This window comes from Salmo trutta, chromosome 34, assembly GCF_901001165.1.
Source record: "Salmo trutta chromosome 34, fSalTru1.1, whole genome shotgun sequence".
Lineage (NCBI taxonomy): Eukaryota > Metazoa > Chordata > Actinopteri > Salmoniformes > Salmonidae > Salmo > Salmo trutta.
This window is the reverse complement of record NC_042990.1, coordinates 39984410-40001909: the sequence shown is the minus strand read 5'-3', so window position 1 is coordinate 40001909 and position 17500 is coordinate 39984410. Positions and strand designations below refer to the sequence as shown.

Here is a 17500-nt window from a genome sequence, read left to right as displayed (position 1 = left end):
ACTGTTGGGATCCCTGTGCTCTTCAATGGGGACTGTTGGGATCCCTGTGCGTTTCAATGGGGACTGTTGGGATCCCTGTGCGTTTCAATGGGGACTGTCGGGATCCCTGTGCGTTTCAATGGGGACTGTTGGGATCCCTGTGCGTTTCAATGGGGACTGTTGGGATCCCTGTGCTCTTCAATGGGGACTGTCGGGATCCCTGTGCGTTTCAATGGGGACTGTCGGGATCCCTGTGCGTTTCAATGGGGACTGTCGGGATCCCTGTGCTCTTCAATGGGGACTGTCGGGATCCCTGTGCTCTTCAATGGGGACTGTCGGGATCCCTGTGCTCTTCAATGGGGACTGTCGGGATCCCTGTGCTCTTCAATGGGGACCGTTGGGATCCCTGTGCGTTTCAATGGGGACTGTCGGGATCCCTGTGCGTTTCAATGGGGACTGTTGGGATCCCTGTGCGTTTCAATGGGGACTGTCGGGATCCCTGTGCTCTTCAATGGGGACTGTCGGGATCCCTGTGCGTTTCAATGGGGACTGTCGGGATCCCTGTGCGTTTCAATGGGGACTGTCGGGATCCCTGTGCTCTTCAATGGGGACTGTCGGGATCCCTGTGCTCTTCAATGGGGACTGTTGGGATCCCTGTGCTCTTCAATGGGGACTGTTGGGATCCCTGTGCTCTTCAATGGGGACTGTCGGGATCCCTGTGCTCTTCAATGGGGACTGTTGGGATCCCTGTGCTCTTCAATGGGGACTGTCGGGATCCCTGTGCTCTTCAATGGGGACTGTCGGGATCCCTGTGCGTTTCAATGGGGACTGTCGGGATCCCTGTGCTCTTCAATGGGGACTGTCGGGATCCCTGTGCGTTTCAATGGGGACTGTCGGGATCCCTGTGCGTTTCAATGGGGACTGTTGGGATCCCTGTGCGTTTCAATGGGGACTGTTGGGATCCCTGTGCGTTTCAATGGGGACTGTCGGGATCCCTGTGTTCTTCAATGGGGACTGTCGGGATCCCTGTGCTCTTCAATGGGGACTGTTGGGATCCCTGTGCTCTTCAATGGGGACTGTTGGGATCCCTGTGCTCTTCAATGAGGACTGTCGGGATCCCTGTGCTCTTCAATGGGGACTGTCGGGATCCCTGTGCTCTTCAATGGGGACTGTCGGGATCCCTGTGCGTTTCAATGGGGACTGTCGGGATCCCTGTGCTCTTCAATGGGGACTGTCGGGATCCCTGTGCGTTTCAATGGGGACTGTCGGGATCCCTGTGCTCTTCAATGGGGACTGTCGGGATCCCTGTGCTCTTCAATGGGGACTGTCGGGATCCCTGTGCATTTCAATGGGGACTGTCGGGATCCCTGTGCTCTTCAATGGGGACTGTCGGGATCCCTGTGCTCTTCAATGGGGACTGTCGGGATCCCTGTGCTCTTCAATGGGGACTGTCGGGATCCCTGTGCATTTCAATGGGGACTGTCGGGATCCCTGTGCTCTTCAATGGGGACTGTTGGGATCCCTGTGCTCTTCAATGGGGACTGTTGGGATCCCTGTGCGTTTCAATGGGGACTGTCGGGATCCCTGTGCGTTTCAATGGGGACTGTTGGGATCCCTGTGCGTTTCAATGGGGACTGTTGGGATCCCTGTGCTCTTCAATGGGGACTGTCGGGATCCCTGTGCTCTTCAATGGGGACTGTCGGGATCCCTGTGCTCTTCAATGGGGACTGTCGGGATCCCTGTGCTCTTCAATGGGGACTGTTGGGATCCCTGTGCTCTTCAATGGGGACTGTTGGGATCCCTGTGCTCTTCAATGGGGACTGTTGGGATCCCTGTGCGTTTCAATGGGGACTGTCGGGATCCCTGTGCTCTTCAATGGGGACTGTTGGGATCCCTGTGCGTTTCAATGGGGACTGTCGGGATCCCTGTGCTCTTCAATGGGGACTGTCGGGATCCCTGTGCTCTTCAATGGGGACTGTTGGGATCCCTGTGCTCTTCAATGGGGACTGTTGGGATCCCTGTGCTCTTCAACGGGGACTGTTGGGATCCCTGTGCTCTTCAATGGGGACTGTTGGGATCCCTGTGCGTTTCAATGGGGACTGTCGGTATCCCTGTGCTCTTCAATGGGGACTGTTGGGATCCCTGTGCTCTTCAATGGGGACTGTTGGGATCCCTGTGCGTTTCAATGGGGACTGTTGGGATCCCTGTGCTCTACAATGGGGACTGTTGGGATCCCTGTGCGTTTCAATGGGGACTGGTGGGATCCCTGTGCGTTTCAATGGGGACTGTTGGAATCCCTGTGCGTTTCAATGGGGACTGTTGGGATCCCTGTGCGTTTCAATTGGGACTGGTGGGTTCCCTGTGCGTTTCAATTGGGACTGTTGATTTCATGTTTTTCCACACTGGTTCTGTGTGTTTGACTCATCTTATCTCAGTACGACATTTCCACTTCTGATTTTATTGACAGAAAAAAAACGGTTCCTTGTTTGACAATTATTTTAGGTGAGATACAGGTCAGATAGCCTACGTCAATACACTACAGCCCATTGATAACCACTATAGCCATTGCCAGCACACACCATCATTACAGACCTAGCTACCACACACCTAGCAACCACACACCTAGCAACCACAGACCCAGCTACCACAGCTACCACAGACCCAGCTACCACAGACCCAGCTACCACAGACCCAGCTACCACAGCTACCACAGACCCAGCTACCACAGACCCAGCTACCACAGCTACCACAGACCCAGCTACCACAGCTACCACAGACCCAGCTACCACAGACCCAGCTACCACAGACCCAGCTACCACAGACCCAGCTACCACAGACCCTAGCTACCACAGACCCAGCTACCACAGCTACCACAGACCCAGCTACCACAGCTACCACAGACCCAGCTACCACAGACCCAGCTACCACAGACCTAGCTACCACAGACCCAGCTACCACAGCTACCACAGACCCAGCTACCACAGACCCAGCTACCACAGCTACCACAGACCCAGCTACCACAGACCCAGCTACCACAGACAATGACTGGAAAGGAAACTACAGACATCGGTTAAAACCATTTTCATGAACAACGCTACGGTGCTAGGAGGGATGCTACGGTGCTAGGAGGGATGCTACGGTGCTAGGAGGGATGCTACGGTGCTAGGAGGGATGCTACGGTGCCGGGAGGGATGCTACGGTGCTGGGAGGGATGCTACGGTGCTAGGAGGGATGCTACGGTGCTAGGAGGGATGCTACGGTGCTAGGAGGGATGCTACGGTGCCAGGAGGGATGCTACGGTGCTGGGAGGGACGCTACGGTGCCGGGAGGGATGCTACGGTGCTAGGAGGGATGCTACGGTGCCGGGAGGGATGCTACGGTGCTAGGAGGGATGCTACGGTGCTGGGAGGGATGCTACGGTGCTAGGAGGGATGCTACGGTGCTAGGAGGGATGCTACGGTGCTAGGAGGGATGCTACGGTGCTAGGAGGGATGCTACGGTGCTGGGAGGGATGCTACGGTGCTGGGAGGGATGCTACGGTGCTGGGAGGGACGCTACGGTGCTGGGAGGGATGCTACGGTGCTGGGAGGGATGCTACGGTGCTGGGAGGGATGCTACGGTGCTGGGAGGGATGCTACGGTGCTAGGAGGGATGCTACGGTGCTGGGAGGGATGCTACGGTGCTGGGAGGGACGCTACGGTGCTGGGAGGGACGCTACGGTGCTAGGAGGGATGCTACGGTGCTGGGAGGGATGCTACGGTGCTGGGAGGGATGCTACGGTGCTGGGAGGGATGCTACGGTGCTGGGAGGGATGCTACGGTGCTGGGAGGGATGCTACGGTGCTAGGAGGGATGCTACGGTGCTGGGAGGGATGCTACGGTGCTGGGAGGGATGCTACGGTGCTAGGAGGGATGCTACGGTGCTGGGAGGGATGCTACGGTGCCGGGAGGGATGCTACGGTGCTAGGAGGGATGCTACGGTGCTAGGAGGGATGCTACGGTGCTGGGAGGGACGCTACGGTGCTAGGAGGGATGCTACGGTGCTGGGAGGGATGCTACGGTGCTAGGAGGGATGCTACGGTGCTGGGAGGGATGCTACGGTGCTGGGAGGGATGCTACGGTGCTGGGAGGGATGCTACGGTGCTAGGAGGGATGCTACGGTGCTAGGAGGGATGCTACGGTGCTAGGGGGGATGCTACGGTGCCAGGAGGGATGCTACGGTGCTAGGAGGGATGCTACGGTGCTAGGAGGGATGCTACGGTGCTAGGAGGGATGCTACGGTGCTGGGAGGGATGCTACGGTGCTGGGAGGGATGCTACGGTGCTAGGAGGGATGCTACGGTGCTAGGAGGGATGCTACGGTGCTGGGAGGGATGCTACGGTGCTGGGAGGGATGCTACGGTGCTGGGAGGGATGCTACGGTGCTAGGAGGGATGCTACGGTGCTAGGAGGGATGCTACGGTGCTGGGAGGGATGCTACGGTGCTGGGAGGGATGCTACGGTGCTGGGAGGGATGCTACGGTGCTAGGAGGGATGCTACGGTGCTAGGAGGGATGCTACGGTGCTAGGAGGGATGCTACGGTGCTGGGAGGGATGCTACGGTGCTGGGAGGGATGCTACGGTGCTGGGAGGGATGCTACGGTGCTAGGAGGGATGCTACGGTGCTAGGAGGGATGCTACGGTGCTAGGAGGGATGCTACGGTGCCAGGAGGGATGCTACGGTGCTGGGAGGGATGCTACGGTGCTGGGAGGGATGCTACGGTGCTGGGAGGGACGCTACGGTGCTGGGAGGGATGCTACGGTGCTAGGAGGGATGCTACGGTGCTAGGAGGGATGCTACGGTGCTAGGAGGGATGCTACGGTGCCGGGAGGGATGCTACGGTGCCGGGAGGGATGCTACGGTGCTAGGAGGGATGCTACGGTGCTGGGAGGGATGCTACGGTGCTGGGAGGGATGCTACGGTGCTGGGAGGGATGCTACGGTGCTAGGAGGGATGCTACGGTGCTAGGAGGGATGCTACGGTGCTAGGGGGATGCTACGGTGCCAGGAGGGATGCTACGGTGCTAGGAGGGATGCTACGGTGCTAGGAGGGATGCTACGGTGCTAGGAGGGATGCTACGGTGCTGGGAGGGATGCTACGGTGCTGGGAGGGATGCTACGGTGCTAGGAGGGATGCTACGGTGCTAGGAGGGATGCTACGGTGCTGGGAGGGATGCTACGGTGCTGGGAGGGATGCTACGGTGCTGGGAGGGATGCTACGGTGCTAGGAGGGATGCTACGGTGCTAGGAGGGATGCTACGGTGCTAGGAGGGATGCTACGGTGCCGGGAGGGATGCTACGGTGCTGGGAGGGATGCTACGGTGCTAGGAGGGATGCTACGGTGCTAGGAGGGATGCTACGGTGCTGGGAGGGATGCTACGGTGCTGGGAGGGATGCTACGGTGCTGGGAGGGATGCTACGGTGCTGGGAGGGATGCTACGGTGCTGGAGGGATGCTACGGTGCTGGGAGGGATGGGCTGAGGGGTGAAATTTAGGACACCCGGTCGGGGGAGAATCATTTCCCATGATTCAACAAGGCAGAAGTGGAGGTGAATTTCTGTTTGCACAAAAATATATCCGTCTATAGGCCTACCAGACTAGATATGAATGAAATCATTAATGATAGATGGCCAAGGTATCAACTAACATGAGTTAGTTGATATTAACATGTTTATGTTTTTAACTGAAGGTATATTACAAAAGATGGATCCACAAAGCTCGCTCCTTTTAAAAAAAGGTTGAAGAAAAAAATTATAATAATAAATAAAAAAAATTGCTGGCGAGACATTTATGATGACGGTAAAGTAGGTAACCTAGGAGTTCTGGGTAACCTAGGAGTTCTGGGTAACCTAGGAGTTCTGGGTAACCTAGCAGCAAGGAGTCTGATTCACCAAGACCATGCCATGTCAGGGACTCTCTCTGGAAAACTGCAAGTCAAGCAGGAAACCTCTATTCTCTTTATTAACAAACTAAGACTCAAAAGAAAGGCCTGATTGTTTTCATATTTTTTTTGCCCTGCGGGTAATTCGTGGCTTATGTTTTAGAGAATGTTTGATTGAAGAAATCTTTACGACTTACGGAAAGCAGCAATAAAATCCTCAGTGGGGTGGTATGTGAGTGAGTGTGATGAAGTACTCTTGAGCGGAACAGAACTGCATCAGCATGAAGTGCAGTAACCCTTTCAGAGCCGCAGCTGAAATTTGAATGAAAATGTATGCAGTCGCACCACGAGACCGCTGACCCATTTCTGTCCAATGGGGAAATGTCTTACTTTTTTTTTTTTTTTTTTAACCTTTGTTTAACTAGGAAAGTCAGTTAAAAACAGTGGGTTAACTGCCTTGTTCAAGGGGCAGAACGACAGATTTTGACCTTGTTGCTAGATTGAATCCCTGAGCTGACCTTTCCGTTACTGGCCCAACGCTCTAACCACTAGGATACCTGACGCCCCAATGACTGAGGACCCATGGGGAAATGTCTAAACCCATATCAACTAAGATATATGGAATTGTTTTAAGGTCATACAAAGGATTATTTTTGCTATTTGATTTTGAAGAACCCTTGAAGTATAAAAATGATAAATAAAACCATTATGTTTGGTCTTACTATTACTAGCCCATACAAACGCATTGAATAACAGATTAACTACATGGAACAACTTATAGTCTCTCCCCCCCAACAAAAAAACCCATCTAAAGTCAGTTTATCCTATATCTAAGAGATAAAAGATCAGGAAACTGTTATTTTGTTTTTACATGCATTTAACCTCTTATTTTTGGTACTAAACAGTCTCCATATTCAGTACATTCAGAAAGTACTCAGAACCTTTTACCTTTTCCACATTGTTACGTTACAGCCTTATTCTAAAAATGGATTCAATTGTTAGGCTTTTTTCTCTCGTCAAACCTTCACCCAATACCCAATAATGACAAAGCCCAATAATGACAAAGAAAAAAAATGGTTTTTAGACATTTTGGAAAATGTAAACTGAAATATCACATTTATTTAAGTATTCAAACCCTTTACTCAGTACTTTGTTGAAGCAACTTTGGCAGCGATTACAGCCTCAAGTCTTCTTGGGTATGATGCTACAAGCTTGGCACACCTGTATTTGGGGCGTTTCTCTCATTCTTCTCTGCAGATCCTCTCAAGCTCTGTCAGGTTGGATGGGGAGCGTTGCTGCACAGCTATTTTCAGGTCGTTGTCCTGTTGGAAGGTGAACCTTCGCCCCAGTCTGAGGTCCTGAGCAGGTTTTCATCAAGGATCTCTGTATTTTTCTCCAATCATCTTTGCCTCGATCCTGACTAGTCTCCCAGTCCCTTTACAGAGGAACTCTGTCAGAGTGACCATCGGGTTCTTGGTCACCTCCCTGTGGGACCTTATATAGACAGGAGTGTGCCTTTCCAAATCATGTCTAATCAATTGAATTTACCACATGTGGACTTCAATCAAGTTGGGGGGGGTCATAGAGCAACACGGAGAACACCATCATGTTCGTGAGAGTCGTCTTTCCATAGAGGGGGTCATAATAGTTTGAAGGTCAAACCGGTCGGACGATTACTACGACAAGACTGATTTTCGGGAGGTCTCATGGTCTGACAAACACCGGTCGAGCACTGTCACCTTTTCACCGCAGATGTGGAAGTACGACATCGGAGGATTGAGATGCATCCAATGCAAAAAAAAGAAACCAGATCTCTCTTAAAAACTGACTAACAATTTTTTTATTCTGCTAATTAGATTTCCGAGGGGCCACGGACTTTCACTCTAGGGGTTTTTCTATGACTGGGGACCAGTGGGGAATTGCTTAACACAGAGACATTCCCGCGAGATACTAAACTATTTTTGGTAAGGACAGACAGTGAACCTGTCAGATGTCACCAAGTCTCCCCTGACATTCATGCTTTGCCCTTTTAAAAAACAAACACCTCCTGAAGACACAGACACCAAAAATGACATGTCACATCCTAACAGGAAAATAACAAAAGGAGGATTGTTGAATATTTCAATTCCCTATATATATTTATATGCATTTTTCGATGCCAATTCAAAGTTGCATTTAGTTAACGCAACAGAAGAGAAGGAATTCTAAACCAACTACCCCTGAATCTCCAGGTCCTTGTCCATCTCCAGGCTGTGTTCAACTACCCCTGAATCTCCAGGTCCTTGTCCATCTCCAGGCTGTGTTCAACTACCCCTGAATCTCCAGGTCCTTGTTCATCTCCAGGCTGTGTTCAACTACCCCTGAATCTCCAGGTCCTTGTTCATCTCCAGGCTGTGTTCAACTACCCCTGAATCTCCAGGTCCTTGTTCATCTCCAGGCTGTGTTCAACTACCCCTGAATCTCCAGGTCCTTGTTCATCTCCAGGCTGTGTTCAACTACCCCTGAATCTCCAGGTCCTTGTCCATCTCCAGGCTGTGTTCAACTACCCCTGAATCTCCAGGTCCTTGTTCATCTCCAGGCTGTGTTCAACTACCCCTGAATCTCCAGGTCCTTGTCCATCTCCAGGCTGTGTTCAACTACCCCTGAATCTCCAGGTCATTGTCCATCTCCAGGCTGTGTTCAACTACCCCTGAATCTCCAGGTCCTTGTCCATCTCCAGGCTGTGTTCAACTACCCCTGAATCTCCAGGTCCTTGTCCATCTCCAGGCTGTGTTCAACTACCCCTGAATCTCCAGGTCCTTGTCCATCTCCAGGCTGTGTTCAACTACCCCTGAATCTCCAGGTCCTTGTCCATCTCCAGGCTGTGTTCAACTACCCCTGAATCTCCAGGTCCTTGTCCATCTCCAGGCTGTGTTCAACTACCCCTGAATCTCCAGGTCCTTGTTCATCTCCAGGCTGTGTTCAACTACCCCTGAATCTCCAGGTCCTTGTCCATCTCCAGGCTGTGTTCAACTACCCCTGAATCTCCAGGTCCTTGTTCATCTCCAGGCTGTGTTCAACTACCCCTGAATCTCCAGGTCCTTGTCCATCTCCAGGCTGTGTTCAACTACCCCTGAATCTCCAGGTCCTTGTTCATCTCCAGGCTGTGTTCAACTACCCCTGAATCTCCAGGTCCTTGTCCATCTCCAGGCTGTGTTCAACTACCCCTGAATCTCCAGGTCCTTGTCCATCTCCAGGCTGTGTTCAACTACCCCTGAATCTCCAGGTCCTTGTTCATCTCCAGGCTGTGTTCAACTACCCCTGAATCTCCAGGTCCTTGTTCATCTCCAGGCTGTGTTCAACTACCCCTGAATCTCCAGGTCCTTGTTCTTATCTTCAGGACCATTGTTCTAAAAATACCAGTTTGTAAACAGCTCTATACACCTACAATTTGATTGACAGATATGGGAACCAGTAAAGTGGCCGTACCATGGCAACATGCGTCCGAAGCGCGTCCAGGGAGAGCGGGAGACCAGGAAGCCTATGGTGGGATCCGTTATAGCGTCCCAGGCCCTCCCCACAAACAGGATGATCGACGCAGAGAACGGGTCCAACTAGAGAGAGATTAGAGAGAGAGAGAAGAGAGAGAGAAGAGAGAGAGAAGAGAGAGAGAGAAGAGAGAGAGAGAGAGAGAGAGAGAGAGAGAGAAGAGAGAGAGAGAAGAGAGAGAGAGAAGAGAGAGAGAGAAGAGAGAGAGAAGAGTTAGAGATATGGATGGGTGGATGTATGAAAAATGAAGAAAAACAGCTAGAATATTCCCCATCTAGTGCACTACTCCGGACCAGTGTCCTATGGTTCTCCCTATAGGCCCTGGTCAAAAGTAGTGCACTAGAAAGGGAAATAAAGTGGCATTTGGAGACGCAGACTTCGTCCACCTCTTCAGTCAGAGTCAATGTCTCCATTGTTGGCGAGCGGCCCTGGCTGGCGAGCGGCCCTGGCTGGCGAGCGGCCCTGGCTGGCGAGCGGCCCTGGCTGGCGAGCGGCCCTGGCTTGGGGTCGCAGGTTAACGTTTCGTTATGAATGTTGTTCTGGAGGAAGCTCTGCAGTGGTCACTAGTTGGCACAGCCACAAACCTTAAAAAAACACACTGCTAACGACCTAACCTAAAATTAAGACCAAAAACCACATTTTTTTTGGTTTCATGAACTTTCACAATTTGGCCAATTTTAAATTTGCAGCTGGCCTATATAAAAAGGGGAAGACGAAAAGCACTCAGTTCTGCCTCCAAGCACTAGTGGTTCTGGGGGGGGGGGGGGGCAGGGGGGGCCAGTGCCCCTGTGACAACAATTTTTGACCCCCCTTGTGGCCCCCCCTAAATGTGGAGTATGAAATCATTTTTACATAACTAATTTTTGCTATCGTTCTTTTTTTACATCCGTTATTAGACAGTGGCAACGATGACGATTATGAACATGGTCTTTTGCTTGCTAATGCAGTGAAGAAAACGATATGACAACAATAACGTCTAATGTAACTGGGCCCTCTAACAGTACAACTGGCCCCAGCTTGGCCCCCCCCCCAGTTGAAATGGTCTAGAACCACCACTGCCTCCAGGACAAGACTCATGACAAACGTCAATCTGCCTAGCAGTCACACCATCCTGTAAGGGAGGGAGGGAGGGAGGGAGGGAGGGAGGGAGGGAGGGAGGGAGGGAGGGCGGGAGGGAGGGAGGGAGGGAGGGAGGGAAGGAAGGAAGGAAGGAGGGAGGGAGGGAGGGAGGGAAGAAGGAAGGAAGGAAGGAAGGAAGGAAGGAAGGAAGGAAGGAAGGAAGGAAGGAAGGAAGGAAGGAAGGAAGGAAGGAAGGAAGGAAGGAAGGAGGGAGGGAGGAAGGGAGGGAGGGAGGGAGGGAGGGTCTTTTGTACAGCCGCGTGTCTGTAGTACCATAGATGTCAGCCTACATACTGCAGGTCACGCTAGAAGGACATGCAGCACTGTGTTCTCTGTACATCTTTTGACAAGTAGGTCTACTTTCAGATCTGTGAGTTATTGAGGGGTGGAGGGCTAGGATGAAGGGTCAATGTTTTTTTTTGTTTTATGTTTATGACGTGCGCCCCATAAAAAGACCGGTAGCCTTCACGTACGTAGCTTGTTGTTTATGTTGACCAATCAAAGCAGCAGAGAGGTTCAATGTGGTAGCAAATGGAATGAGAGTTCACTAAAGCAATGATAGAAGGAATTATTTTTTTTATTTTTTTTATCAAAGAATTAAAAATTTAGCGAAATGTGAAGGAGTAGGCTACAACGAACACCCAACAGGGTAGACAGTTGTTTTATCTGAATAGGGTTCGGGAGAAAGCACAGCATGTCATCTCATTTACCTTAGCTTAGCTAGGCTACTCCAGTCAAAACGGGGCACTTTTATATGAGATGATGAATAACATTGTGGCTGAATACAAGTTAGCTCGTCTTGCCTTGGTTAATGAATCTCTCTCCCCGGTCCATCTTTTACGGTTTTATTTAACCTTTATTTCAGAACCAATTCTAAATTGACAGTGACAGCCTACCCGGGCCAAACCCTGACGACGCTGGGTCAATTGTGCGCCGCCCTATTGGACTTCCAATCACAGCCGGTTGTGATACAGCCTGGAATCCAACCAAGGTCTGTAATGACACCTCTAGCACTGAGATGCAGTGCTATAAACCGCTGTGCCACTCGGGGAGTGAATCATCGGCATCATCTGTTCGCTCCCATCTCACCAGCACCCTCACTCACTAGAGCACCCTCACTCACTAGAGCACCCTCCCTCACTAGAGCACCCTCCCTCACTAGAGCACCCTCCCACACTAGATCACCCTCCCTCACTAGAGCACTAGAACACCCTCACTCACTAGAGCACCCTCACTCACTAGAGCACTAGAGCACCCTCACTCACTAGAGCACCCTCCCTCACTAGAGCACCCTCCCTCACTAGAGCACTAGAACACCCTCACTCACTAGAGCACCCTCACTCACTAGAGCACTAGAGCACCCTCACTCACTAAAGCACCCTCACTCACTAGAGCACCATCACTCACTAGAGCACTAGAGCACCCTCCCTCACTAGAACACCAGAGCACCCTCCCTCACTAGAACACTAGAACACCCTGACTAGAACACCCTCACTCACTTGAGCACCCTCACTCACTAGAATACCTTCACTCACTAGTGCACCCTCACTCACTAGAGCACTAGAGCACCCTCACTCACTAGAGCACTAGAGCACCCTCACTCACTAGTGCACTAGAGCACCCTCACTCACTAGTGCACTAGAGCACCCTCACTCACTAGTGCACTAGAGCACCCTCACTCACTAGAACACCCTCACTCACTAGAGCACCCTCACTCACTAGAACACCCTCACTCACTAGAGCACCCTCACTCACTAAAGCACTAGAACACCCTCACTCACGCAGCGCTCAGGTTAAAAAAAACGTAAGAACAAAAATAATATTAATAAATAAATAAAAACTTGTATTTAGAATATCCACCAAAAACGGTATGATACTATTCGAATAGTGATAGTCCCCCCCCCGTCCCCCCCCGCCCCCCCCCCGTCCCCCGTCCCCCCCCCCCGCCCCCCCCGTCCCCCGTCCCCCGGGGACTGGAATGGGGCCTCACCTGGGCCACGTCCAGTAGGTATATCTGAAGGAAGAAGCCCAGAGCACATCCTGTGATCTGATAGGGCGCTCCTCCCACCGCGTAGCACAGCTTGTTGCATATGGACAACCTGTTCTTCTGTTCACGCTGAGAAAGACAGACAAAAGAAAGAAGGGTTCAGTCATTAAACGAGAAGTTTACATTTGTTGAATCGTTAGGCAACACAAACGGGTGGAGGAATACTCATGAAGGTGGCGTCAGTCTGTTGAGTCGAAGACGTTGACTACGGGAAACCGGAAACACACTTCCACCCAGGCTTCCATGGAATTGACTCATTCCTTTATGAGTCTTGCAAAATCACTGATTTAAAAAAATAATAAATTTACAGACACCAACTTTGTTGCAGTCTGACCTTCTACAGAAGTGTCACAAATGAACTGAGAAAGTGAAAAAACTGACAGGAAAGTGGAACACCGCTTAAACAAATGGAGTGAGAGGGACATCAACAAAGTGATCCAAAATATATAAGCTAGTCTACAAAAGATATCTAAACAACTGGACAATGTGCAACCTGAAAAATGTAGCGCGAGGTGAAACGGATTAACCTAGCTCTCTCTCTGTCTCTCTCTCTCTCTCTCTCTGTCTCTCTCTCTCCAGTCTCTCTCTCTCTCTCTCTCTCGTCTCTCTCTCTCTCTCTCTCTCTCGTCTCTCTCTATCTCTCTCTCTCGTCTCTCTCTCTCTCTCTCTCTCTCTCTCTCTCTCTCTCTCTCTCTCTCTCTCTCGTCTCTCTTTCTCTCCAGTCTCTCTCTCTCTCTCTCTCTCTCTCTCTCTCTCTCCAGTCTCTCTCTCTCTCTCCAGTCTCTCTTTCTCTCTCTCTCTCTCTCTCTCTCCCTCTCTCTCTCTCTCTCCAGTCTCTCACAGCTCTCCTCTTTCCAGTCTCTCACAGCTCTCCTCTTTCCTCTCAAGAGACCAAAGAACAATCGGATGATACAAAGTTCTGTTTGGCTGATCAACAGTCCGACTGAGAGGACCAGTGTCTCTAAACTCAGCTGGGAGGAGAGTTATCTGTCTACAGAATTCGCCCACAGTAACGTGAGGACCAGTGCTGGGAGTCTGGGACAGAAGAGGCGTTTTTGTCATGACAGACCGACTCACTTCAACAGAACCCAGTAGCCTAATTATTCTGTCTCCGCCCCCAAAGGTTGTAGACTGGGACATTTCCCTCCCTAATACCAATCACCCAGGCTACATCCCAAATGGCACCCTTTTCCCTATATAGTGCACTACTTTAGACCAGGGCCTATAGGGTGATGGTGTAGGGAATAGTGTGCCATCAGGGAAGCAGTCTGCCAGGTCACTCCTGCCAGGGAAATATTGCGCAACCAAGGCCCACAGACTGGTCAGTGGGACCCTTCACAGGGTTGTCACAATCCATTTGGCGAGGATGAGGGCCGTTCTGCCCCCCCCCCCCCCCCCCTTGGAACTTTGCCATGTTGGAAAGCTACTCTCGTCTATCACTAATGGGCAGTCATGGGGCACACACTCTGCCTAAGCCAATGAAAAGGGCTCTCTGTGGCTGCCGCCCGCCCGGTATAGAATAACCCTATAAATGGTGGGATCTCAGAGACATCACCTCATTCACACATATATGTGTCCTGATACTTCATACCCAGTGTTCCTCTAAGAGTTTGTGCCCAGTCCCAAATCAATACTTATCAAAGACATCTAAACCTGACAGATTTTTTAGGCCATTTTTCCCAGGTTATAAAACATGTGTAATCTAAAGAAACTCTACACTAAATATAATCGTGACCTGCCTTGAGAACCTGTGTGTATTATTGTTTGTGTTTTAGATCTGGTTTAACAGACGATCCACTGTGTGAACATAAACGTCTGTGTTAGTTAAGACTGTAACTTTGTTCAGGTGATAAAGTTGTTTTTCTAACTGAAACATGACTCTCTCTCTTAAGCCTGATGTAACCATTTAGGGATATAAGGCATCTTTCAGCGAGTGGTCGACTGAATCAACTGGCAATATACAACACTAACACAGTTATTTTTATTCAGGTCAAACACCTGTGGTATTGGACAGGGTTGAATTCTTTTTTTTTAAACCAAAACTGTGTTCCCATGAGCTGCATTTCCCAACATAGGCTAAATGGGGCGGCAGGTAGCCTAGTGGTTAGAGCGTTGGGCCAGTAACTGAAAGGTTGCTGGATTGAATCCCCAAGCTGACGAGGTGAAAAATCTGTCATTTTGCCCCTGAATAAAGGCAGTTAACCCACTGTTTCCCTGGTGGGGCTGTCATTTTGTTCTTAACTGACTTGCCTAGTTAAAAAAATGTTTTTTAAATACTATCTTAAAATTGTCTGTCTGGTATGTGGGCCGACACTTGAAGAGGGAGTGAAATTAATTGGAAACTGCAGAACCCTTCATATCATCTTAATGATATTCAATATTCCCTTGTAAATCATTAGACCCCCCCCCCCCCCCCCCCCACTTCAGTTAGGAACACGAGCCAACCCACTGTCCCCATCCAAAAATACACCATGGTCCCACAGACAGCCACATTCCATCCCCCACTGCACAGCTAACGTGGACGTCACCGAAATGTAACACAGTTAGTTCAATAGTCCATCTAGTGACATCATATACCGTCTACTTCCGTTTCATATTGAAAACAATTCATAACAATTATATTGAAAACAATTCATAACAATTAGCACCAAATAAGGTGCAGTTTATGTCGTCTGTCTGAGGCATCACAGGAAGACTACCGGCATTTCACGTCCCTCTCTTTACTATGGTGGAAGTGAGGTCATGTCAAAGGGACAAAGAAACTGATCATAAAAATAAAAAAAAGCCAATCAATAAGCATATAAATGATCGATTATTACAGATAAAATATCGGGAAGGGCTTTCGGTGAACACCTAGGTATAGTGAAATATTTAAAACGTATAGACAGATGAAGCATGTTTGGAAGGAGGTCATTTCCAATTTCAGTAGAGATCACAGCTTGCAGCCCCGGTGAAATGACACGTAGCCTTCCTGTGAGATACTCAGAGAGAGACGTTTCTCTGGCACCCTGCACCCTGTTATAACCCCCTAAAAACACCATACTAATTCAGATTGTTTCTAAACGGCCTCAATCACTTCTTATATATATATATATATATACATTATTCTTAAAATAGGTCTATGAAAAGACAGGGCTAGCGCCGCTACGGAAAAGAGATATAGTTACGAACCGGATAATCATTTGGAAAAAATGAATAAAATAAAGATAAAAAAACGAATTACGTGTTCACTTTACGCCAAGTAAACAATGTCATTGAAACGGTGTTGGCCGGTGTCATAACAGCCCGTGGAAATCAGAACCTGATCAAAGACCATATAACTGATCATCAATACTATTACAGCCAAGTTCCAATAAATAACTAGGATAAATCTATTTACATCGAAGCTGTCTTCCTCTCGGGTTTAGTTCGCAACGTATACTCATGAATACACATTTACTGCTTAATATTATTGATCAAAGTCTAAATGAATCAAACTTACCTTCGCAGCTAATTTCACCGCATCTGGGTTGACCGGTTTATTCGTTAATAAATTATTGTTGGAATATTGTTCGGTTCCTTCTCCTTTTGCCATCACTTTATGAATAAATAACCTTTTGGAAAAAAAAATAAACAATAAATATGATATAAATAAATGTGTTCGCAAAGCGGCGTCTTAAAGCAGACCTCAGTAAGACCTTTAGAGTTGAGTTAGGTGTAAAGTTGAGTTCAGTAAACACACAACTTGAAACTGACGATGAAGAAGCTGTCATTCATCATGTAGTAGTAAAGATCCCTCCCTCTGTTCAACAGGCCACCATTTACTATCAGTCAACCCCACCCACAAATTACATACTGATATGATCATGCTCTTTATACATGGTGATAGTATATCTATAATATATTTATTACAAATGGATGGAATGAAAATGCTTTATTATTATTATTTATTTATTTTTTACATTTTCATTGTTGGACATAAAAGACTGTAAAAACACCAGGAAATCAGCTCCAAGTGGTTTTTATTGTAGAAATCTGTTCCCACGTATAAGAGAGAGACACGTGGTCCTATACAAACAGTAACCACTACACTATGTACCACTACACTATGTACCACTACACTATGTACCACTACACTATGTACCACTACACTACACTACACACAACTACACTATGTACCACTACACTATGTACCACTACACTATGTACCACTACACTATGTACCACTACACTACACACAACTACACTATGTACCACTACACTATGTACCACTACACCATGTACCACTACACTACACACAACTACACTATGTACCACTACACTATGTACCACTACACTATGTACCACTACAACTACACTATGTACCACCACACTATACACAACTATACACATACAACTACACTATGTACCGCTACATACAACTACATTATGTACCACTACACTATGTACCACTACACTATGTACCACTACACTACACACAACTACACTATGTACCACTACACTATGTACCACTACACCACACACAACTACACTATGTACCACTACACTATGTACCACTACACCACACACAACTACACTATGTACCACTACACTATGTACCACTACACTATGTACCACTACACTATGTACCACTACACCACACACAACTACACTGTGTACCACTACACTATGTACCACTACACTATGCACCACTACACTATGTACCACTACACTATGTACCACTACACTATGTACCACTACACTACACACAACTACACTATGTACCACTACACTATGTACCACTACACTACACACAACTACACTATGTACCACTACACTATGTACCACTACATTATGTACCACTACACTACACACAACTACACTATGTACAACTACATTATGTACCACTACATTATGTACCACTACACTACACACAACTACACTGTGTACC

The 17500-nt window shown here is 49.0% G+C and overlaps 1 protein-coding gene across 1 annotated transcript in view; it reads right to left on the bottom strand.

Annotated features, from left to right (window-relative positions):
- The window catches only part of mfsd2ab (MFSD2 lysolipid transporter A, lysophospholipid b), a 46278-nt gene extending 29971 nt beyond the window's left edge, over positions 1–16307 (bottom strand). Inside the window, exons 1-3 of the mRNA XM_029732846.1 lie at positions 16073–16307; positions 12535–12660; positions 9366–9490 (exon numbers count right to left, since the gene is read on the bottom strand). Coding sequence (XP_029588706.1) covers positions 9366–9490; positions 12535–12660; positions 16073–16165 — 344 coding nt within the window. The 5' untranslated portion in view covers positions 16166–16307. The remainder of the gene's footprint in view (positions 1–9365; positions 9491–12534; positions 12661–16072) is intronic.
- Between the last annotated feature and the right edge of the window lie 1193 nt (positions 16308–17500).